Here is a 24,569-nt window from a genome sequence, read left to right as displayed (position 1 = left end):
GGAGCTTATTATTTATCCATAAGCACAAGAGGTAATGGTAAAGTTAAGATTAGAACCTTAGTTTCCTGAAACTGTTTCATGTGGTGTTGTGACCCTAATCTGTAAAAAGGACTTTGAAAACAGTAGGGCTGTGCTGTATGTATTTATTTGGTTATAGCTTCTCTCTGCTTATTTTTCTTTTTTAGGTTATAGATAACACCTGCTCTTAAAAATAAGTGTATATCAAAACATGTTTTCTGATTTTTGCCTGAATAGTAGATTATATTTGAATAGGAGGAGCGCCTGGGTGGCTGTCAGTTAGGCGGCTGACTTCAGCTCAGGTTATGATCTCACGGTTCGTGGGTCGAACTCTGTGCTGACAGCTAGCTCAGAGCCTGGAGCCGGCTTCGGATTCTGTGTCTCCCTCTCTCTGACCCTCCCCTGCTTGCGCTCGCTCTCGCTCTCTCTCTCTCAGAAATTAAAAAACAAAACAAACAAACAATGAATAGGAGTTAGGACTATAAGATCAGGCTACTTTTACATATGACCTCTAGTTATAAAATAATAAAGTTCATTATGTAACTGTTATAATTATGTTTTTCAAAGCATGCTTTAATAACCCTCAGAATGAATGTGGGGTCCTTGTCAAAAATAGATTCTGAGGATAGCCATTGAGTCAGAATTTCCAGGAGGAGAGTACTCAGAAATATGTAAACTTTTACTAACTCAGATCAATGTGCATACTGAAGTTTGATAAATAGTCCCATCGCAGTGGTTCTTCAACTTTTAGGCCCAGGTACCTCTGGAAAGATTTTTGAAAAATATGCACTCCCTTACATTTAAGGCCGACGTTTCAAAAGTTCTGTTATAGGGGCATGTGGGTGGCTCAGCCATTTAAGCGTCTGATTGGCTCAGGTCATGATCTCGCAGTTTTTGAGTTTGAACCCTGCGTTGGGCTCTGTGCTGACAGCTAGCTCAGAGCCTGGAGCCTGCTTCGGATTCTGTGTCTCCCTCTCTCCCTGTCCCTCCCCTGCTCGTACTCCGTCTCTTTCTCAAAAATAAATAAAACATTAAAAATTAAAAAATAAAGGTTCTATTATAAATTTAAGTTTATATCTTTGCCAAGGACATATTTTCTGGCATATTGTGGATAGACATTATAAACTAAAAACTTTTCATCATTCTCATAAACTAATCCACTGGAGTCCCAAATACCATAGCAGGCTGTATTATGAAAGTCCAAACTTTATTCTCTCTTTTCTCCTTGGACCTAAATTTCTCTTCTACTCTTTCTGTAGAGTTTTATCTTAATATACTCATCTTTAATAGATATATGTATCAGTCAGTTGCAGTTTTCTGTGGGAAAAATGTCTGTTTTAATTTAAAAATTCTTGTATTTCCAGTGACAATAAAACTATTATTAAGCTTAAAAAAATTTTTGGACCAATTTTCATTACAATAATTCCTGTACAATTGTTAAAACAACATAAACATGGTTTAAGAACATTGGAAACATAAAATTCTTCTAGGTATTCATTTCTTTATGAGATAGATGGAGACTTTTCCTTTTTCCTGTGTGTGTGTGTGTGTGTGTGTGTGTGTGTGTGTGTGTGTAAATGTTTATTATTTTTGAGAGAGAGAGCGCAAGCAGGGGAGGGGCAGAGAGAAAGGAAGAGAGAGAATCACAAGCAGGTTCCATGCTGTCAGCACAGAGCCTGACATGGGGCTTGATCCCATGAACCGCAAGATCATGACCTGATCGGACGCTTAATGGACTGAACTACCCAGTCACCCTGTATGTATGTGTCTGTTACTTGTTAGAGTTAGAATTCAGCATCAGTTTTTATTACTGGTTTTTCTGGTTTCTGTTTTCTTAGGATGCTTGGGAAGCCTGTTTACAAAAACGTGTATCTGGGAATTAAAATCATTTTTTCATTTTCCTGAATTGTTTGAACTTTTGCAGATTATATACTAAAACTCAGAATGAGCTATCAATACTACTTCATAAATCTTTTTATAAGTTGACAGTTTCTTCATGTCTTTTGTTTTTGTTGGTCAACTTGTATTCATACCCACTCAGAGATTTGTTTCCCCAGGTTTTTGAGGTGGGCACTTTTTCATCAGCTTAACACTTGTATCTTTGCTTGCCTTTCTAAGAGTATCTTCTGCCCCAGGACAGTGTGTTAGATAAGATTTGAAAGGGGAAGAGGAGGGCCTGCAGACTGGCACATTCCTAGGGAAGTGGGGTTTTCTTTAGAAAAAAGTACATATGAAGGTTGAAGATCTGGACATTAGTTTCGATAAAAGTGTTCACATACCCATGTACCCATGAGTACATGGAAAGCCCACAAGTATTACCAGTGGGCTGCTCCCTTTGGAAGAGTGCAGAAGCTGTAGAATCAGACTTTAGGGCTCTTACAGAAATAAGTGAATGTTAGAATTTTCACTGTGTAAATTTTCTGGTTATCTGTAGATGTATAATTTGTTTCCCAAAGATTGTCATCAGTATTATTATTTTTTTAATGTTTTATTTACTCTGAGAGAGAGACAGCATGAGCAGGGAGGGTCAGAGAGGGAGGGAGATACAGAATCTGAAGCAGGCTCCAGATCTGTCAGCACAGATCCCGGTGCGGGGCCCAAACCCACGATCTGTGAGATCATGACCTGAGCCAAAGTCTGACTCTCACCCAAGTGAGCCACCCAGGCACCCCTGTATTATCTTAAATGATCCTCATAACAGTCAGTCCCCTAGGCAGAGGAGGTATTACCCACATTACTAAATTACTGAAGTTATGTGATTTGCCTAGAGTCACAGATTATTATAATCAGGAATCGATGTCGTATTTCCTTTTGTAAAATGTTTTTTTTCTGTCCTATCAGGATAGAATACACAGGTACACGATTGTTTTTATTTTTAAAAAGACAAAAGAGTCAAAGAGGAATATAAATAGAACAGTGGCTTTCCTGGCCTGATGTTTGAAAACTTAGGGAGCATGTAGATCATCTGTTTATGTACATCTTTGCTCATAATAACATCATATCACCAGGCTGGCAGGTTGAAAATAATGGCAATTCTCTTTTTCCTGAAAACTACACAGAAATGAGTAGGAAAACAAAGGGCTAAGTTTGAGTTATTATTACTTTTTTGTATCAGTTGAAGAAGGCTTTTTCCCCCAGTTTTACTAATAACCGATGTACATCACTGTAAGTTTAATATCTTGTGAAATGATTACCGCAGTGGGTTCTGCTCGTATCCGTGATGTTATATAGACACAATTAAAAGAAAAGAAACAAAAAAAATTTTTTCCTCCTTGTAATAAGAACTCTTAGGATTTACTTTTTGTGTTTTTAAATTTTTTTTTTAAATATTTTATTTATTTATTTCTAGGAGAGAGAGAGAGAGAGACAGCGTGAGCAGGGGAGGGTCAGAGAGAGAGGGAGACTCAGACTCTGAAATAGGCTCCAGGCTCTGAGCTGGCTGTCAGCACAGAGCCCGACGCGGGGCTCGAACCCACGAACCGCGAGATCATGACCTAAGTGAAAGTCGGACGCTAACCGACTAAGCCACCCAGGCGCCCCTTTTAAAATTTTTTTAATGTTTATTTTTGAGAGCGAGAAAGTCGAGCAGCTGAGGGGCAGAGAGATGGAGACACAGAATTAGAATTTACTTTCTTAATAGCTATCCTATATATTTAAAACTATGGTCATATTGTATGTTATATCCCTGTTATTTATTATTTTATAATTGGAAGTTTGTACCTTTTGCCTTTTGACCACCTTCCACTCCCCCTTCTTCTACCCTCTACCTCTAGAAACCACAAGCCTGAATGCATTTTATTTGAATTTGTTTTTGTTTTAAGATTCCATGTGTAAATGAGATGATGTATTAATGTCTTATTTCACTTAGTGTAATACCTTCAAGGTCCATCCATGCTATGGCAAATGATAGAATTGCCTCGTTTTTTATGGCTGAATAATATTGTGTACACACACACACACACGTTTTAGGTACACATTCTTTGTTCTTTGTTCATTCATCAGTGCACGGACCCTTACGTTGCTTCTGTGGCGTGGCTACTGTAAGGTAGGGCTTACTTCTTTGTTTCTCAGTCACAGGTATCAAACACTCGTGCATCCTTCCTAACCTAAAAACTCTTGTAAAGGCATAGCTCAAATTAGGATATCCTGGCAGATCAAGTAACAATAACATCTTTCTTTCTAACAGCACTCGAACCCAGGGCACGCCGGACCCTTTCCTGTTGTGTCGGTGCACAACACCGTGGTCAATCCCACCAGCCCCACCACCGCTACGCTGGCTAACGCAAATCGAGGTCCCACCAGCCCGTCTGTCACGGCAATAGAGCTAATCCCCTCGGTTACCAATCCCGAAAACCTTCCATCGCTGCCAGACATTCCACCCATACAGGTTTGTAGTTAGGTTGAATGAGAGATTGAAAACATGCTCTGAAATTTCCCAAGAGTAGAGTGTTAAATATTTGATTTTTAAGATATGTGCGCTAAAAAAGAATAAAGAAATAAAAGCTATGTGTGCTGAAACTAGCATGCCTCCATATTTTAAAGTTATAAGATGTTGGCTTTGTTCATCTGCCACCTGCCAACGGACAAACCTTGTATTAGATACAGCACTCCTGCTGTGACTTTGGATCCAGAGAGGAGACCAGGACCCGGGGATGGTCACAACTTTGCCACTCTTCTGTTTGGTCCAAAAGGGATGTTGCGCCCCTTGTGCAAACAGGTTGGACTGAGAAAGGAAGTGGTTGGAAGGCCTAGATAGATATCAGGCACCTGCAGGGGGGAGGTGGGGCATCCGGAGGGAGGCAGTGAAGGTGAAGAGTAGAAGGGCCTCTGGGGCATCTGTCCCTTTCACCTGTAATATTTTCCTGAAGAAAAATGTCTTTCAGTGCTTCCTGAAATTTCATGAATTCATTTGAATTAAAAGCCTTTTATTAAAAATAGCTTTTTAGTGCGACATACAAGCTTTATTTAACAGAGGCAACAAAGGCAAACATGTTCAAGGGAAAACTGACTACAAGAAATTTTATCTTAAACACTTTAGAGAGGCGCCTGTGCCTGGCTGGCTCAGTCAGTGGAGCATGCAACTTTTTTTTTTTTTTTAATATTTATTTATTTATTTATTTTGAGAGAGAGCGAGAGAGCACGGGAGGTACAGAGAGAATCCCAAGCAGGCTCCGCTGTCAGCACAGAGTATGACCTGGGGCTCAAACTCACAAGCCGTGAGATCATGACCTGAGCTGAAACCAAGAGTCAGGACACTTAAACAGCTGAGTCCCCTGGGCGCCCAGGGTGCACCCCTTGGCCTCAGGTTGTTAGTTTAAGGCCCACGTTGGTTGTAGAGATTACTTTTAAAAACACAAAGAACCACCTTATAGTAACTTACTTACAGTTGCGATTAACTGAGCCCTGCCGCAATGAAGAGTGTAGCTGTGCACATGTAAGGATGAGCTATTTGTCCGTTTTTCAGGTACTCACTGAATACTCCTTCACATACATAGACATTAAATTTGAAAAAGGTGTAATTAATCATCCCCAGATAGACTTCAGTTTTGTTGATTTTTTGGAAGTGGTGGTTTAAGAGGAGAGTATGTGATTGTGGCATGGATCACGTAGTGACGCAGTCTGGACGCCAGGCCTCCCCCGCTCCTCTTCAGACATTAGATGGGTTTTAGATACTTGTTTGCACAGCTCTCTGGGTAGCATGACATGCTGGTACTCGTAGTGCTTGTTGAAATACTTGTTCAAGTTGGTAGATCTGCTTTGGGCATCCCAAGGATGGGTGGGAGCAATGAGGCACCAAGAGTGGGCACAGCGGACTGCACGTCCTCATTCAGCCGAGGCAACAACTTGATAGCATTTTATTTCTAAATTATGTAACCTTCGAAGGTTATACTGACTGTCCTCTTGTGCATTGTACAAGTTACTCAGAGTCGGGATAGTATGGGAGCGAGGGACAGTGTTACTGTAATTAGTAAGACACTAGGAAGAGCCTTGATTGCATTTTAATATTTTGATGGATTTTATAAGAGTTTTAAAGGATGTTTCTTTAACTTCAAATTGTTTCATAGTCACTAACTCATTGTGAATTCTCCTAATGTGATTGCTTCCCTAATATTAGGAGTGGCCTGTTTTGGCTGAGTGAGGGTTAGTTGTGCTGGTGCCAAGAGGACAGGACAGTATAGAATGGGGGCTGGGGGTGTGTTGGGAACAAAGTAAAATTGCTGAGTTATCAGCTTAGAGTTTACAAAGCACTTTCACAGGCAGCATTATCACTTTAATAAGTGAAACCCTCTTGTGATAGTGACACCCCCGTATTATGAATGAGAGTAAGAGAGGTTAGTGGCTAGTACATAGAAAACTTTTAATTCAGAGCTCACACTCCGGGTCGTAAGTCTGGTTCTCTCCCCACTATCCATAGAGATAGTAGGTAGATAGTTTATGAGAGCTTGCAAGGGGCAAGTGTGGGCACAAGTGGACCAAAAAAGCAAGAAGATTGGCAGCTATTTAAGAATAGTTTGATCACCTGTTATGGAATAGTATATAGCTTTTCTTAAGATAGTTTTCATAGTTAAATAGTATTTGCTGTTTCTTACATAAATAATTTCTATTTTGTCATTACAGTTCGTCAGTATAGTTGGGAGGTTTTAAAGAGAGGAAATTGATGTGTAAGTTGTCCAGTCCTCTGGCTTTAACTTAACTGTCTTGCCTATGAGTGAGAAAAGGGCTCAGTTCTCCTGTGGACTGCCCCCTTTTTTGGTGTAATTAAGGGGCCTTATGCCCCAGGCTAAGGGCTTTCTTTTGAGTCTCAAATCTTTTTAACTAAAGCTTTAAAATTAGGCACTGACTTGATTAAATTTCTGTTCAGGTGAGTGATTCTGGCAGAACTATGAATGTTGAAATAGAAGAAGATGGGATAAAAATACTGATAAATAGAGTTCTTTGTAAAATTTGAGAAAAGGCAAAAGAGTCTGTGTGTGTCAGAGCTCTTTTCCTAGTAGAACATGAAGGATTTAGTGGATTATTGGGTTCTCTCTCGAGCTGCCGGGTATTTGCTGAATAATATTATTGCTGAATAATAATACTGTTCACACAATCTTTAAACCATTGTGGGTCCCCAGGAGAAGTAACAAGGAAGCAACAATTAAGCCAAATTTGATACGATAACCTGTTGGTAAATTGTGAACATAAATGATTATGAAATTAATAGTTTCTCCTGCTTTAATCAAAGCAAATTTATCATTTCATTCTTTTTCTTTAGTTGGAAGATGCTGGTTCAAGTAGTTTAGATAATCTACTAAGTAGATACATCTCAGGCAGTCACCTCCCCCCGCAGCCGACCAGCACCATGAACCCCTCCCCAGGGCCCTCTGCCCTGTCTCCGGGGTCCTCAGGTAAGTCCATCAGAGGCATTGCCACATCTCCTTAACGCTGTAGAAGTATCTGTCATTATACTTGACCTTTGAAAACGGGTTTGAACTGCATGGGTCCACCTGATATGTGGATTTTTTCAGTGAATGCAGTACTACAAATGTATTTTCTCTTCCTTACGATTGTCTTAATAACATCTTTTCTCTAGTTTACTTTATTGTAAGAACACAGTGTATAATATGTGCAACAGCAAATATGTGTTGACTGCTTATATTATTGGTAAGGCTTCTGGTGAACAGTAGGCTGTTAGTGATTAAGTTTTCAGAGAGTCCAAAGTTATATGCGATTTCTAACTGCATTGGTGGGGGTGGTGTCGATGCCTCTAACTCTCACATTGTTTAAAGGGTCAGCTGTGTATGTATTAGGGTTCTCCAGGAAAACAAAACCAGTAAGGGTGTGTGCGTGTGTGTGTGTGTGTGTGTGTGTATTAGGGGTGTGTATAGAGGAAGGTTTTAAGGAACTGGCTCACGTGACTGCTAGGACCTAGGACCGGCAAGCCAAAGGGCAGGTTGGCAGGCTGGAGGCCCGAGGGAAAGTTGATGTTATAGTCTTGAGTTTGGAGGCAGAATTTCTTCTTCCTCTAGGTACCTTAGTCTTTTCTCTAAGGTCTTCCAGTGACAGGGTGAGACCCACCCAAATTGTGGAGGTTGATTTGTGAGACAGAATCTACTGATTAAAATGTTAATCACATCTAAAAATACCTTTACAGCAACACCTAGACTGGTGTTAGGTCAAACAACTGGGTAGTTATAGTCTAGTCAAGTTGACATAAAATTAACCATCATAGTATCACATCATACATTTTTTTCCCTGATTGTTCTACTTACTTTTCTTCAAAAATAAGTTGGCAGTTTCAACTAAGTGAAGTAATATATACCTGTAATGCACGCTGTTCAGAACTGTTAATTACCCCTCCCTAAACCCTTAATTACATCCTTTGCTGGATTTGCAGTTGCCTTTTCTTACCATGTCTTATATTTTACGATACAGATGGTCAGTTGGAGAGTTCTTTGGTTTCATCCTAAATTTAAAACTTATAATGAAAAATTGAAAATTTTTTTTAGAAAGAGGTGGAAAGGGAAGTAAATTTTCAAATTGCAATTTTAAAATAAATTTACTTGGGGGCGCCTGGGTGGCTTAGTCGGTTAAGCGTCCGACTTTCGCTTAGGTCATGATCTCGCGGTTCGTGGGTTCGAGCCCCGCGTCGGGCTCTGTGCTGACTGCCAGCTCAGAGCCTGGAGCCTGTTTCAGTCTGTGACTCCCTCTCTCTCTGACCCTCCCCTGCTCACGCTGTCTCTCTCTCTCTCCTGGAAATAAATAAAACATAAAAAAATAAAATAAAATAAAATAAATTTACTTGAAACTGTTCACATTGTGACAATTCAAGTCTGAAGTACAGATCTCTTCTAAAATCCCAGTTGTTGTTTTTAAACGTTTATTCTTTTTTTTAAATTTATTTCTGAGAGAGAGACAGTGTGAGAAGGGGAGGGTCAGAGAGAGAGGGAGACACAGAATCTGAAGCAGCTCCAGGCTCTGAGCTGTCAGCACAGAGCCTGACGCGGGGCTCGAACCCACAAACCGTGAGATCATAACCTGAGCCGAAGTCGGACGCTTAACCGACTGAGCCACCCAGGTGCCCCCCCAGTTGTTTTCTTAACCCTGTTTGTCATGAACAACCGAATGATTAAAGCAACTCTAAATGGATGGACAGTACACAGGTGGTTACAGAGTATATATATTTTTTTAAATTTTAATTAAATGTTACTTATTTCTTACTGAAACAGAAACAGACCACCTCATTATTTCTGGAATAAAAATAGTTCAAGTTTAAATGTGAGTTTTTCATAAGACGTATCATTAATACAATTTGTTGTATTAGAGTTGTAGAATTTTAAAGGTTTAATATAATTATCCTAGGACTTCTAAAAGAAAGACTAAATATCAGGAATCTAAGAATGATATTTACCAGATGACTTGGAGTGGGATGGTAAATGGCTTTCTCTTGATCCAGTAGTTTTCATTGATTGGATAGTCTTGCTGCTCTGAGGGGAATTCTGAGAATCCTGTCTGGGCTCAACTGACAGAAACTGGCTGGTATGTGCCAAGGGTTCCACACGCCATCCCTGATTTTGACATTAAGGCTAGGCCTGATTTCTAAGGATTGCTAGATTGCCACGTAGTAATTTTTAAATCTGTGACTAGTAGGTAGAATTCTAAATATTCTTCCCTGCATTGATATTCATTTTGATGTATTATTTTCCAGGTTTATCCAATTCTCACACACCTGTGAGACCCCCTAGTACCTCTAGTACTGGCAGTCGAGGCAGGTGAGTTTTAACATTGTTAGTGGTTTTTTTCCCCGTTTTTTATTAAGCAAGATTTTAAATACGTATTTAAAAAAGTAGAATATTACATTGAACTCATATGCTTATCATTCAGCTTCACCAGTTACCAAGCTGTGATCATTCTGATTCCTTCTATCCTCTCAGGTGTCTCCCCTGGTCCGGATGCTTTTGAAGCAAACCTCAGATGTCTTATCATTTTACTTGGACTTATTTCAATGTATATCATTTAAAGAATTTAAAAAATTTATAGCCACAGAACCATGTTGCACCTAAGAAAACTTTAATAACTAATTCTTTAACATAAGTAGAGATCCCATTAATGTTCAGATTTCCCAATTTTTCCCATCCCTTTTTAAAAAATGGTTTCTTTAAATCGAATTAAAATAAGCTGTATGTACATTGCCATCCACAGATATGTTGAGGTCAAAATTAGATTGAATGTTGGAAGAGACGTATTGTTTCTCAAAACAGAGTCCCCCACCTTGTCATTAAAATACTCTACTTTGTGCTGTTTTTTCCCTCTATTGATAATTTTGATGAGGAGGTTTGATCAGATTTAGGTTTGATTTGAGGGAAGGGGGGTTAGGAAGAATACTTCATTGGTGGCGTCTGTACTTCCATCAGGGCACATAATTGTTGGTTGATTCTGTTTGTGACAGCAACCATTAATGATCATTGCCTAGCTGTTTTTTTTTTTTAACTGGTTGAAAAATGATATTTTAATTATTGTGTTGTTTCTTTTTGTTTACTGGTTTAGAATATTTCTGTAAAGAGAAACTTTCCTGTCATAATAGTGAGTTGGTTCCCAGCACCTTGCAGCATTGACCAGTGAGGTTATTATTACCTTTGTGCACTCACGTATTTAAACATGTTATATGTTCAAAACTATCATAGATGCTATTTTTATTGATAGGTTAAATTCCCTCTTTGGCTGTTTGGCTCGTTGGTCATTTGGGATAACCCCAGTATTCTTTGAAAACTTCCTTATTCCTATTATGAAATGATATTCCAGGTTTGTCTAATATATTTTCTGCCTCAGGCCTATAGATCACCATCTCTTTAAGAAATCTTGGTTGTGTTAATGAGAAAGTAGTGCTTGGAGACAATCTTCTGGGCATTAATGGCATGCATTGCTACTTAATTGTTTCTTACGCCTTTTTGGTGGACAGAGCTAAGAAATGGGAGTGGTATGTAGAGTGTGGTAACATAGAATGGAATAAATGCTGATGGGTTTTTATACTTTAGTTTGAATGATTTAGTACAATGCAAGCAAGATTTAAGACACATGAATTATTTTTAATAAACTTTTTAAAACACTATTTTGAGAGAGACAGAGCCAGCACAAGTTGGGGAGGGGCAGACAGGGAGGGAGTGCCTCCATGGGGCTCTAACTCATGAAATCGTTGAGATCACACCGGAGCCTAAACCAAGAGTTGGACGCTTAACCTGCTGAGCGACTTAGGCACCCCTGAATGTTGTTTTTATTTGGATGTGTGTGTGTGCATTCTGAAGATAAGTTCCATTAAAATACTTGCTTGACTTCTTAATTATACTTTAAATTGGAAAAAAATACAGATTGAGTGTAAAAGGTGCTCATTCTTAGAAATACAGTTTTACCAGTTACTCACTTCTCCTGCCAGTGGTTTTACTTTATGGTCTAAATAGAACCAATTAGTCATATACCTGTCCTCTTAGCCTGTTGTTTTGTTGATTCATAAAAGGATATTCTGGGTTGTTGACTACTTGTTAAACCCTTCTCCCAATTTCCTACCCTCAAAAGCTAAAATAGAGTTTCCTTTGAGGACACTTAATGGACCACTGTTGTCAATGTTGTTTTCTACAGATGTTTGGGGACCGAGAAGAATTGAAACTGCTTTATTATTATTTTTTAATGTTTTATTATTTTTTGAGAGAGTGTGAGCGGGAGGGGGAGAGTATGAGCAGAGAGACAGGGGACAGAGGATCTGAAGTGGGCCCTGTGCTCACAACAGACTGATAGCCCCATGTAGCGCTCGAACTCACAAACCTTGAGTTCATGACCTGAGCAGAAGTCAGACACTCAAGTGACTGAGCCAACCAAGTGCCCCGAAAATGCTTTTATAAAGAAAAGCAATCACTGATATTCTATGTTAACTAGCCTGGGAAAATGGTTATCCGCTAGATTTCTTAAATGATTTAGAGTGTCTCATACCATAAAATACATTTTTAGGGTCTTTCATAGTTTGATCTATGTTTTTAAAGAATTTGAAGCTAAGGTTTTATCACACTTCTCTTACCTGCATTACGCGTATCCTTATCTTCTACAAAGTTACTACATTGTCGTTTTCACTTTAATGAACATTACTTTTCATAGAATTGGTTTTATGTACATTATACAATCAAACTTAGGTGACATTTTTTGTTTTTTATTAGCTGTGGGTCATCAGGAAGAACTGCAGAGAAGACAAGTCTTAGTTTCAAGTCTGATCAAGTAAGGGTCAAGCAGGAGCCTGGGACTGAAGATGAAGTCTGTAGCTTTTCAGGAGCTGTGAAACAAGAGAAGAGCGAGGACGGCAGGAGGAGCGCATGCATGGTGAGCTCCCGCTGGGTCTCTCGGGCATTGGAGGGGCCGCCACACGGGGTCTTCCATCTCTGCCTACTAGACTCCGCGTATTATGTAGTTTTGAATATTTATGCTTGTAACCCAAGTTTTGCATCGCAGTGTCTGCTGTAATTTGTCACAAAAGATGTAATTGTATTCAGGACTCGTTTGAAATGATCTTTTAGTTTGTAATTGGTGAGTATTTTTGCCATGATTCTAAGTTGGGTTCTATCTTGTTCTGACTTTATTAATATCTTATCAGTAGTCACTTTGAGCCTTAGGCCACAAAAGATCCTTGATTTCTTTCCTGGATCTATCAGCTCAGAATTAGGACTGCTGACATGGAGAAGTTTAATGATCAAAGAGTTTTGTGATGGAGAAATTGCCTTTGGCTTATGAATTATTAACTATTGTAGAGTTTTTCAGGTAGAACGTTTTATTAAATGTGTAGTGTAGAATGAAGGAAGGCCACCTCACACACACACACACACACACATTGGTCTTGGCTTTTTCTTCCTGCCCAGGCTTAAGTGTCATTTTCTACATGGTTGGCACATAGAAATTTCAACTAGGAATGTTAGCGTATTTATTTAACACAGTATTTGTATATTTAGAGCACAAAGGGAGTTAGATTTAGCCTTGTGTTGGGAGTAGTGTCCCATCTTCATCCAATACCTGGCTTGGAAAGTGCCCCCAGAAAACTGGGTGCAAAAGGGTGGTGAAAGATTTCTTTTACAATTATCATAGTCTTCCAACTTGTGTTAAATGATATGTAGGTAGATAACATTTCTTAGGAGCTCTGCAGCAGATTCTCATATGAAAGTAGGGTACCAAAGTCAGTTCTCTGTAGGAAAAGTGTGATCCTATGCTCACTTTCCAGTCATTGTGCTTAGGAGCTTAATTAATTTTATTATCCAAGTGACCCAGTATTAGAGAGTACTCTATAAAATCATAAATTAACACGCCTAAATCATTTGGGGGCTTTTTTTATTCTCTTAATGTCATAATGCCATTTCTAAATTCATTTTAAATTTTGTCAGTGTACATATATGTGTATTGACATAACTTTTAAGTTACACGCACACACTGCATACAATAAGGATTAAATGATTCTTCAAGAGGGGCGTCTGGGTGGCTTAGTCTGTTGAGCATCAGCCTCAGGTCTTGATCTCAGGGTCATGAGTTCAAGCCCCGTGTTGGACTCCACGCAGGGCATGAAGCCTACTTTAAAAAAAAAAAAAAAAAAAGATTTTTCAAGATTTTGTCCTTGTTTTGTTTCAGTTGAGCAGCCCTGAGAGTAGCTTGACACCACCTCTCTCAACCAGCCTGCATCTGGAGAGCGAGTTGGATGCATTAGCAAGCCTGGAAAACCATGTGAAGACTGAACCTTCAGATACAAATGAAAGCTGCAAACAGTCGGGGCTCAGCAGCCTTGTTAATGGAAAGTCCCCGATTCGAAGCCTCGTACACAGGTCGGCAAGGATTGGAGGAGATGGCAATAGCAAAGACGATGACCCAAATGAAGACTGGTGTGCTGTCTGCCAAAATGGAGGGGACCTCTTGTGCTGTGAAAAATGTCCGAAGGTCTTTCATCTAACTTGTCATGTTCCAACACTTCTGAGCTTTCCAAGGTACCAGTGAAATAATTGACTTTTTTTTGTGCTTGTTTATATAAGCTGAAAGATAAAAACCAGAACGTTATGAATAACATCTGCGTGAATGCAGATGGACTTCCTAAGCAATGCATAGTGTTTCTGTAAAACGTGGAGCCTGTTATTCCTTTGGTATTACCTTCTAGAGAAACTTGAAAAGCTGAATGGTAAAATGTCCAAGATCTGAACAGTGTGATTAAAAAAAAAAAATAAGACTATTTCCTGGCCTTCAGGTTGTACTTAGTGTAAGCCAAGTAGATAAAACTCTAAATTATGAGAGATAGGGGTCTGGGATGTTGGAGAAGTTAGTTGGTTTCCTTTTGAGGCTTAATTTATTTTTGTCTATTGTGATGAGTCTTCGTAGGGTCTACAATAATTTGATTTGAGAATACTGTTTAGTTGGAGGCAACTCTGTTGGATCCTACCCAGAACTTAACATTTCTAATGGTTTGAAAGCTCTCAAAAGACATTTTGAAGAAAAAACAAGTACTTTGTAAGAACACCTTCAACATCTTGAGTGTTTTAGTTATATCTTCCTCTTGACCACAGAAGCAGGTAGTTGGTAGTGCCAGTCCTGCTTTGCATTGTGTCCAGATTTCTCAGACTTTTCCTTCTGTCATTCAGCTGGAATGTCTTCCAGTCATGAACTTTGGAATGGAGAGTTACTAAATTTTTTATTTAGAAGAGAAGAACTTGGGATGAAGATAAATAAAGATTGGGGGAAATATGAGCATTGTCCTCATACTCTTTGACCCTCTGGCAGCTCTATATCTGGTTTCGAGCGTTAAAACATTCATTGGTGAGCATTCAAGGGAGGCTGGTGATACTAGCTAATACAGTAGGACACACGTGCTGGGTTGGTTACGAAATTTGTGGACGGTTGTTAATTCTGTAGTGAACTAATTCAGCTTGCACAGTTCACGGATTTTCATGGATTAGTTTCATTTCTTAGGTGGTAGAGTTGGGATTCAAAGAGCTCTTTTTATCCCTTCCATTTAACAAGTTCTGCTCAAGCCATTTTTGTCTCCAATTGACTTCAGAGACTGCTTTGTACTTCCCAAACCTTTACCCCCAGGTTTCCTTTAAAATGGCAATAAATGGTGTTCTTGGGAAAGCTCAGGTTTTTTTGTGCCTGTAGATACAACGTTCACATTTCCTCTCAGATTCCTGAGAAGCAGTGACTTTAGTTGAGTGAATACTACCTGTTTTGAAAATTTCAACCTTTTGGATTAGAAAAGTGGTAGATACATATGTAAATGGTGCCGGAATATTGCTCTGAAGAATCTTAATTCTTACCTAAGTCTTAGGAGGTATAGTCATTTGCCAGAGATGTAATAAGAGCCTTCTTTTACTTTTCTCTTTTATAAAAGAAAAGCACTGGGGACATTTTGGTGTTGTAATTAAGGCTTTTTATATTTTTCTTTTCTTTGATTAGTAACATCTGCTGGAATGTTAGAATTTTGCCACTGGGTGCTTTCTCTCAAAGGCTTTGGAAGGAATTGGAACTGTTGGCACAGACTAGCACAATCTCTAGACTTAAAATTTCTTTAGGTGGGGGAGAGGGGGGACAGTTATGGGCAATGAATCCTTTTGGAGTTTATGGTTTGATGGAAATCCTGATGTAAACAGACTGTAGACTGAACAGATTTAAAAGGTAAGGGGTACATGTACGTCCATGTGCTTGCACTTACAGAGTTGTTTGTGTATTCTTCTTGGCTTTTGACTGACCATGAAGAAGAATTGTTTTATATTTGGCATATTTATTCCATGCCCAAACAGTATTGGATACCCCAGGAGTTTCCATGTCTTGTATTCTTTCCTTATCCATGAGGTGGGGTCATTGTGAGGTAACATTGGGGTTAGCAGTCTCCTGCTGTAGGTACTGATCATCAGCTTTGTGCTAAGAAAGGGTCCTTTTTGAAATGCAGTGGTACCAGTTTTATAAAGCTTTCTAGAAAGTAATTAAAGACTGGGGAAAGTTTTGGGAACCTTTTATCATACAACTTTTCCTTCATGAAGTCTGACAAGAATAGAGCCTCTCTTCCCCTCAAAAACCAGAAAGGAAAGAAAATGAACCCGAGACAACTCTGGAGAGCTGGCTTCTCTCTAGAGTGGGTTTTGTTAAACTTACATGAACTAATTGCCTGTTTCCCTTTTAGTGGGGACTGGATATGCACATTTTGCAGAGATATTGGGAAACCAGAAGTTGAATATGATTGTGATAATTTGCAACATAGTAAGAAAGGGAAAACTGCACAAGGGTTAAGCCCCGTGGACCAAAGGGTAAGTGTCAAGTAAGTTGGATATATTATTAGGGATTCCGTAATTATCTGGCTATGCACCACCAGATTACCTAGGTAACCTATAAAATTTTGTACAAAATGCAGAATGTTGCTTGACTCCTTTGCATTTGTAGAGTCAGTGGTAGATAAATTACCTTAGTCATCATCTAAGAACAAGAGCACTCTATCTTCGATAAAGTCGATTAAAGTAGAACAGAAATTCATTTAAAATAGAACCAAAGAAGTTTCACAACTAAATTGGAAACAAGACAGTTTGCTTCAGTTATGTGTATTTAGTTAGATGAGTTGGTAGGAGGCATATGTGTTTGGTTTATTGTAATAATACTTTGTAGTGATAAAGTTCTTTTACTCAAGAATACCTTGTTAGGGGAAAAACTATTTCATGAGTTTTCCTTTCTTTTTTGGGGCCAGAAATGTGAACGTCTTCTGCTTTACCTCTATTGCCATGAATTAAGTATTGAATTCCAGGAGCCAGTTCCTGCTTCGGTGAGTTGTTTACTTTAGGACATCCTTGGTGAAGAAGCCTAGGATAAGATTTAAGAATGTGGGCCCTGGCCCTACGACTTCTTGTCTCAGACTTCTTGAAGAATTTCTTCAATCTCTCCAAGGTTCAAGTTTACTAATACTATTTCTTACCTTGTTTGGATATTCCAAGGACATACATATATGATACCTTTATAGAATTATTTAACATAGTACCTGATAAAGTTGTGAGTACTTATTAATCTGAACTTTTGAGAGAGAGCGAGCACAAGTGGGGGAGAGGGGCAGAGGGAGAGAGAGAGAAAGAATCTTAAGCAGGTTCAGTGCGGAGCCTGACATGGAGTTCAATCCCATGACCCTGCGATCACAACCTGAGCCACAATCTAGAGTCGGACGCTGAACTGACTGAGCCACCCAGGCGCCCCAGTCTGAAAAGTTAATTAGGGCTAAATGGATACAAGACTCACTTGTTAAAATTGCATTTTATTTATTAAAGGTTCTGTTGCTGTCATGAAAACTGAATGAATTTAATTTCCGTGTCCTCTTTGACTTTTAGAATGGACATAAAGGGATATAGGTATAATGGAAAGAATTTTAGATCAAGCATCAGAAGACTTCTCCCAGTTCTGCCATCAAACTTGGGGGAAATTACATAATTTTCTGCCTCTACTTTATTTTTTATTTAAAAAAATTTTTTAGACAGAGAGCACAAGCAGGGGGAAGGACAGAGAGGGGGGGCGGGGGGGGGGAAGGGAGAAGATGCAGAATCTGAAGCAGCTCCAGGCTCTGAGATGTCCTTGCAGAGGTCACTGTGGGGTTTGAACCCATGACTTGTGAGATCATGACCTGAGCCAAAGTCGGACACTTAACCGACTGAGCCACCCAGGCACCCTTGCCTCTACTTTTTTTAAACATACTATGGGACTATTGGACTAAATTTCTAAAATTTCAGTTCTGTGATTTGAGGCTCTGTAGTTTAGGGGAGAAAACAATCTCTATATTCATTTGAATAAAACTGTAAAATTGAATCTTTCACACTGGCTCTTCTGAAGATAAGCCCTCTTTTATGAACAGTGAAGATTAAGAAAAGACTGGAGATTTTACAAGTCAGTGCTCTTTGTTTATCTTAAAGGAGACTTTTGTAAGGAATAAAAGCTCTAAAGGAATATCAAGGGTGGTCAGTGATTCACAGATGGAATGAGAACATGCTACACACGTTTTATTTGCTCACCATCAGTTGTTGAGTTAAGATATTATTGAATACCAAGTCTGTTATAGAATATGAAACTGTAGACTTATTTACTGGGTGGGTTCAGAAATGATTTCTTTTATTTAAAACATTTTTTTAGTGTTTTTAAATTTATTTTTGAGAGATGGAGAGACAAGGAGGGGCAGAGAGAGAGAGGGAGACACAGAATCCAAAGCAGGTTCCAGGCTCTGAGCTGTCAGCACAGAGCCTGATGCTGTCCTCAAACTCAGGAACTGTGAGATCATGACCTGAGCCACCCAGGTGTCCCTCAGAAATGAATTTTAAAGCACCAAAGACCTAGACTCAAGGAAGATATTTTGTGCAAGTAGTATTCATCTGATACTAGGAAATTTGTCTTCAAGTTCAGAAACTTTACTGTAGAAAATAACTTTCAAACACTTCTTCTCATGAACTGTTTAAATAGCTTCACCAAATTCAGTTGTTTCCCAAGGATACAAAGCTTTGGCCAGAAGTTGGGACCAGAACTCTCCCTGGCATGATCACTAAAGGGTTAATAAAATTTTTATTGTGTTTTTACAGTCTTTCTTCTTCTGTCGTTTTATGTTCAGAGTTCTTTGTGATCTAAAGTTACAGACTCTCAAAGATGACATTCTAATATATTTTGTATTCTTTTAATTTTTTTTCCTGTTTAAAAAAAAAGAAACACCTGTTCAGGGGTCCTAAAATTCTGACAAGCCAGATGTGTCCTTAGCAATAGTTGTTGGCTATCCTTACTGACTACTTTCTTTCCAAATCTCCTTACTAAAGGTAGAGCTTTGGGGCCTTCACTAAGCATTAAGACTGCCACATATTCTGAATATGACTTGATTTTTATGATCTATGATTTGGGCAAAAGATTTAAAAATACATTTCACTGTACCCAAAATTTGCAAGCAGCTGGCTCAATAATTAACATATTTCCCCTCCTAAAATCAGTATGCTGTGCATTTTTTAAATAAAACTGTTTGGCACTGTTGGAGAATCCTCATCTATCCTTATTTATTTTTCTTTAGATACCAAACTACTATAAAATTATAAAGAAACCAATGGATTTATCCACCGTGAAAAAGAAGCTTCAGAAAAAACATTCCCAACACTACCAAAACCCAGATGACTTTGTGGCTGATGTCCGTTTGATCTTCAAGAACTGTGAAAGGTTTAATGAAGTATGTTAGCTTCCAAACTATAAAGTCTTGGATTATTAGATTTTGGGGGTTTTTTGGTTTTGTTTTGTTTTGTTTTTTTTATTTGGTTTTTCCTGCCAAGAGATTTTTCTAATTTGATTCAAAAAATTGTTTCTGCTGCAGTTCTGTCAGAAGTAAAATTTGATTGCATCCACAGCTCCAAAGAAGAAAGTTTACTGTGTATAGTTAGAAGTATATACTTAAATACAATAAATTAAGAATATTAGTGGATATTCCTTTTTGAACAAGTTGAGAATTGAGATATACAAGTATAGAAAGTAGTCTGTAGTTAAATATATTTTATGGGAAATAAACAGCCTATATTTGGGATACATTTAGGAAGGGTGTTTGTACTGATTACTCTGATTTTATTATTAATATAGGTTAATCTGTTAAATGTAGAACCCTAAAATCATAAACTCTTCTCTGGTGGCTCAGCTTGAATAGTAGTCCAGAGTATATAATGTTGAATTTTCTCATCTCAGCAATATGACTTTCATTAACTTTGGTTATATATATATTTTTTTAAGAAATGGATGAGCTGTCCTTGAGAAAAAGTTGATTGATACATGACTCTTTTAAAGAAATTATGTTTGGTTTTCTTTGGGAAAAATCAAGTCTCCTATTGTTAAGGAAGATTTTCATTATTCTAGGAGAAAGAAAATGGAATTGGATAAGAATCTACAAAATCTTTCAAAAGATTATAGAGTATCTTCTTTATTGCTGATGAAATTTGGGGGCCATATGACTATTACCGAAAGCACATTGAATCATTTAAAGTGTACTCCTAGCTACCTCTGAAAATGTCTAAGTGACCTTTTTAAAAATTTGTTTAAAAAAAAAAAAAATCCTCCTAGGTCAAAAGTATAGTGTGGCAATGTACCACAGAGAGTTAGCATGGTAACACCTTACTCACTTGAAGTCAAATGAATATAGTCCTAAGTTTTGTGTCTTACTTTCTAATCAGCTAGATTATTTTCAAGTAAATTGCTATCCTGAATTGTAGGTTAGTAGTTGCAAGGAAGAATTTTATCTGCTTTAGTAATAGTTAAATAATTTATGATTAGCAAATTGCCATACAGATAGAATTCTAATAGTTGGTTTGTTGATGGTTTGAAGTTTTCAAAAAGCAGCGTTACTTGTTTTTTGGTCTTACTTACATTGATGTATTTGATCCAGGTCCATTTCAGGTTGACTCTACTAATTCTGAATTTGAGACAGTTCTTAAGGTTTCACAGTAGCTTTAGCAGCAGAACTTTGTAAAGAAGGTGGTTCCATGTTCTGTAGTATTTTAGAAAGCACTTAATCTTGTTATAGCAATTTGTTCCCCCTAGTATGGCTGACTTTGGTCACCAATCCTATGCAGTTTTATAACTTTAGAAAGGATTATAATTTCCCTTTTTTTTTTTTGACTCTGGTATCCTTTTTAGATGATGAAAGTTGTTCAAGTTTATGCAGAAACACAAGAGATTAATTTGAAGGTAAGCTTTTCAGACCATGCAAACTTGGTGAAGGAACATGCATTACCAATAGGTGAATATTCCTATCTTTTGCTTACAGGCTGATTCAGAAGTAGCTCAGGCAGGGAAAGCAGTTGCATTGTACTTTGAAGATAAACTCAAAGAGATCTACTCAGACAGGACCTTCGCACCTTTGCCAGAGTTTGATCAGGAAGAGGATGATGGCGAGGTAACTGAGGACTCAGACGAAGACTTTATACAGCCCCGCAGAAAACGCCTAAAGTCAGATGAGAGACCAGTCCATATAAAGTAAAATGACATGAACTTAAATAATTGTTTTTAAAAAAAAAAAGGAAAAAAAAAACCCTTTTATTTAAGTGTTGCTGGAATATCCTGCCTACAGTGGGCACCTCCTTGAAGAAGCTGATAGATTTTACACAGTATTAGATTGAAGTAATGGACAGAAATCACTTCTCGTCAAGAAAGGGGGAGAGAACTCTATTTGCAATTTCAAAAGAAAAGCAAAAAGGAAACGTAAAATGGTTTGAAGATTTCTGTTACTAAAGAGGATGGTTCTTGAGAATGACAAGATATTGGTGATCATGTGGTACTGACTGGTGCAGGATACTGGGTGTACAGGTGAATACTTGAGGGTCATGTCGCTCCAGTCTGTTTGGACAAGAGCGCACAGTTCTTAAAAACAACTTTTCATGCCTCCCCTTCCACACACACATACTGGTTTGTTTTCTAATTAAGATCAGTTTCTCAGATTCCACTTTGATGTCAGTGCAGATGTGCTTTGAATCATGCCATTATATTTTTTCTCACGTTGATGCTGTTGGGCCTCAGTCTTTATATTAGTTTAAAGAACTCAACAGCAGTTTTCTTTTCTATTTATACTTAGAGTCTAGGAAACATCATCCATCATCATTTAATCAGTTTTAATGGTCTGCTGAAGTAAATACGATAACTTTTCAGTGGCTGATCATATGGTAGTCATTTCTAGAAAAACACCTCGACAGAATTGCACTTCCCAGTCAGATCATCCGATCGTACAGTTATTCCCATCAAAGGCGGAATGTTTGTTTCAAAGTTAATGTCATTTTCTGTACATTTAAATTTGATTGAGAAGGTGACAGCTGGCTCGTATCCAGTCTTCCTTCATATCAGTTTTCTGATAGACCACTATTGGCAAACAGTAATCTGTCAGCTACCAAATGTGTAAAATCTGTATTTCACTTTGTCTTATTTGTAAATAGTGAACTAAAACTTCTGGCAGATCAGCAACATTTGCTGAGCCTGTTTTTTAAGCTAATGTGTATTCTTACTAATGTTCCTATCAAGAATGGATTTGTAATATATGCTGTCTATTTCTAATGTTCACATTCATATTTTGAGGTTCTATCTTATTTTAATAGAGAACAGACTTCTCAGAAAATCTTCAGAAGCAGCTTATTATTAAATATCAAACTATTGAAATAAACCCGGTGGGGTTAGATTACTCATCTGTCCACCAAGTGGGACATTTGCATGGACTGGGGGCTTAACGGACTTAGAAGAGGCCTGTAAGTAAATCCTGAAAATGAGCCAATACCCGCTTGAATGGTTACTGGAGTAAACCCACCTTTACTACCCTGCGTCCAGCACCCAAGGCAGATAAACCACCTTGGCTCGGTTTCGTTTTTCTTCTCTTCATTTGTGATGCTCAGATCCAAGATGTGTGTTCTAGACTGTGTACGTACGGGCTTCTCTTTTGTTGGATTCAAAAAGTTAGTCCTACTTTTGTATGGACACCTTAGACTATAAAGTGACCAAAATAGAAGACTTGCCATTAGATATTTCTCAGATGTCAGCAGGTTTGTGGCAAATCATTTGCCTTTTTAAAAATACAGCTTCTGCAGTTCAGACAGTAGACTCCTCAGTAAAACTTACTTGACATAATTGTCTAAGAGGTAAATATTTTTTAGTGCATATTGAATCAAATAAAGTGCTCTAAAGAAATTATTATACAAATTCCTTCGGGTTTTTCTTTTCTTAACAAATGTTGGGGGTAAACACAAATATTTTTCAGGCCTTCTGATGGTGTATTTAAGCAGGATTGATTTTTATTAGTACTGTTGATTTACTTCATTCTGTGGCTTCCTTTTAGGTTCTCTTTCAGTTTTGTTAGAAGTTGAGGCTTTAAAACTTAAACCGAACTGTTTTATCATTTTACTCAAATATCAGGTTCCTAAGAAGAATTTTCTTATAAGAAAGAGAATTCTTTAAAAATGCTTTATTTATGTGCATTTCCCTCTTTCCCACAGCGTTTATGATTTCAGTTTATCGGGAGACGCATCTGAGGGCACAGTTTTGGAAAGTGATGAGTAGCAGTACTTCCTTTTGTCAGTCCACTGATTTCTAGTATTTTATACTTTGGACTCATCTTCAGATGAGTCCTTCTCATGATTCTTAGATGAGACTTTCATGTAGGTTCTACGAGTGGGGGAGAAACTAAATTTTAGTAAATATTTATTTCTTGATATTTGGGGCCTTAGAAGGTAATGTGTTCCCTTTGAAGTTTTTCCGGGTTATGTGGAGTTTTTGGTTTTTATTTTTCTTTTAATTTAAGATTGGTTTTTAAAAAGCTACTTTATTGTCAGCATTTAATAGGCTCCATTTCTGTTAATGGAAGGCAATTAATACTACTGAGGATTTACTCTTAAGTAAATAGCTGTTGGCAAACCACCATTTAAATGAAGCCGTTCAGTTTAGATTGCATTGAAGCTTTTTTTCTTGTAACTCGATCTCTGGTCCTAAGCAGATTTGTTCAGGCACTATCTAATAGAACTGTTAAAAAGTGTAAAAACTTACATCGATCCTCAGATATGGTACATGTGTTTCTATTCATTTGTGTCTCAAAAACATGGAGTTTCAATTCCTGAAGGCAGTTTGTTTTGATAATCTTTGCACGTGTTATTCTTTGTTAAAAGGCAGTACCTTAGATTTGGAGACGTTAAATGTTTCCTTAAGAGCTTGCAAAGTTTGGCAGTTCCCCTCTCCCACGAAATCGTTTCTTGGTCTGTTCTGCTGGCCTGAATTTGGTGGTGGTTTTTTTGTTTTTTGTTTTTTGTTTTTTAGCACTTGGCTCAGCTGATTCAAGTGAGTAAAGGAATTGTTTCGCAAGGTGAAACGCGTACGAGTTCTGCGGTATGGTTAGATTGTAGGTCATGCTCTACGTTACCACAGAGATGACAAGGTGTTGGATCCCCTGTTGAAATTATTCTTTTTGGAATCCACCAGGTACTTTCTGATTTCTATGTCTTCTATAAGGGAGTTTTAAATCATCTTAAAGTCAGTTAATTCTCTCTTTTAGTTGTAACAGTTTTTGAGATTTTTAGTTAATCCAAAGAAATAATGCTTTTAAATAGAACCAAAAGGTTTATAGCGTGCAAATTGTAGATTTATCAATTACCTCAGCAGTTATCCTGCCATGTAATTATTAGTGATTAGCGTTAATAAGCCAGTAGATTTAGGTCTTCTGACTGTGCCCTTGGATTTTGGCCTACTGTCTGTTATTCATCAGTCTCTCAGTAGCCACAATGGGAGTAGATACTGTGGCCCTCCCTCTCTCCCTTGGCCTTTTAAGTCTGGTACCCATTCCCTCTCACTTACAACATAGGAAGTATAAAAATCTCATTTCTTGTTGAAGTCAGTACTGCTTATTTGCATACTCAGCATTGGATCGGTGAGTAGTTTTATAAAATCCACCCACCCCAACTCTCCTAATCAAAACAATCAAATTCTTCATACCATCTGTATGAATCTGCTGAAGATGATCCAAGGTTTTCAGAGTGTATCAGTTTAACCTTGAACTGAACCTTGATGCT

At 38.1% G+C, this 24,569-nt stretch overlaps 1 protein-coding gene across 1 annotated transcript in view; it reads left to right on the top strand.

Annotated features, from left to right (window-relative positions):
- Positions 1 to 22,713, top strand: part of TRIM33 (tripartite motif containing 33) — a gene marked incomplete at its 5' end in the record, with an annotated part of 119,187 nt that extends 96,474 nt beyond the window's left edge. The window contains 10 exons of the mRNA XM_077767809.1: positions 4,205 to 4,405; positions 7,274 to 7,406; positions 9,707 to 9,770; positions 12,201 to 12,360; positions 13,651 to 14,000; positions 16,181 to 16,304; positions 16,736 to 16,810; positions 19,070 to 19,222; positions 20,671 to 20,721; positions 20,801 to 22,713. Coding sequence (XP_077623935.1) covers positions 4,205 to 4,405; positions 7,274 to 7,406; positions 9,707 to 9,770; positions 12,201 to 12,360; positions 13,651 to 14,000; positions 16,181 to 16,304; positions 16,736 to 16,810; positions 19,070 to 19,222; positions 20,671 to 20,721; positions 20,801 to 21,013 — 1,524 coding nt within the window. The remainder of the gene's footprint in view (positions 1 to 4,204; positions 4,406 to 7,273; positions 7,407 to 9,706; positions 9,771 to 12,200; positions 12,361 to 13,650; positions 14,001 to 16,180; positions 16,305 to 16,735; positions 16,811 to 19,069; positions 19,223 to 20,670; positions 20,722 to 20,800) is intronic.
- Between the last annotated feature and the right edge of the window lie 1,856 nt (positions 22,714 to 24,569).

This window comes from Crocuta crocuta, unplaced genomic scaffold (assembly GCF_008692635.1).
Source record: "Crocuta crocuta isolate KB4526 unplaced genomic scaffold, BGI_CrCroc_1.0 scaffold180, whole genome shotgun sequence".
Classification (NCBI taxonomy): domain Eukaryota; kingdom Metazoa; phylum Chordata; class Mammalia; order Carnivora; family Hyaenidae; genus Crocuta; species Crocuta crocuta.
This window is presented reverse-complemented; position numbering and strand designations above follow the sequence as displayed.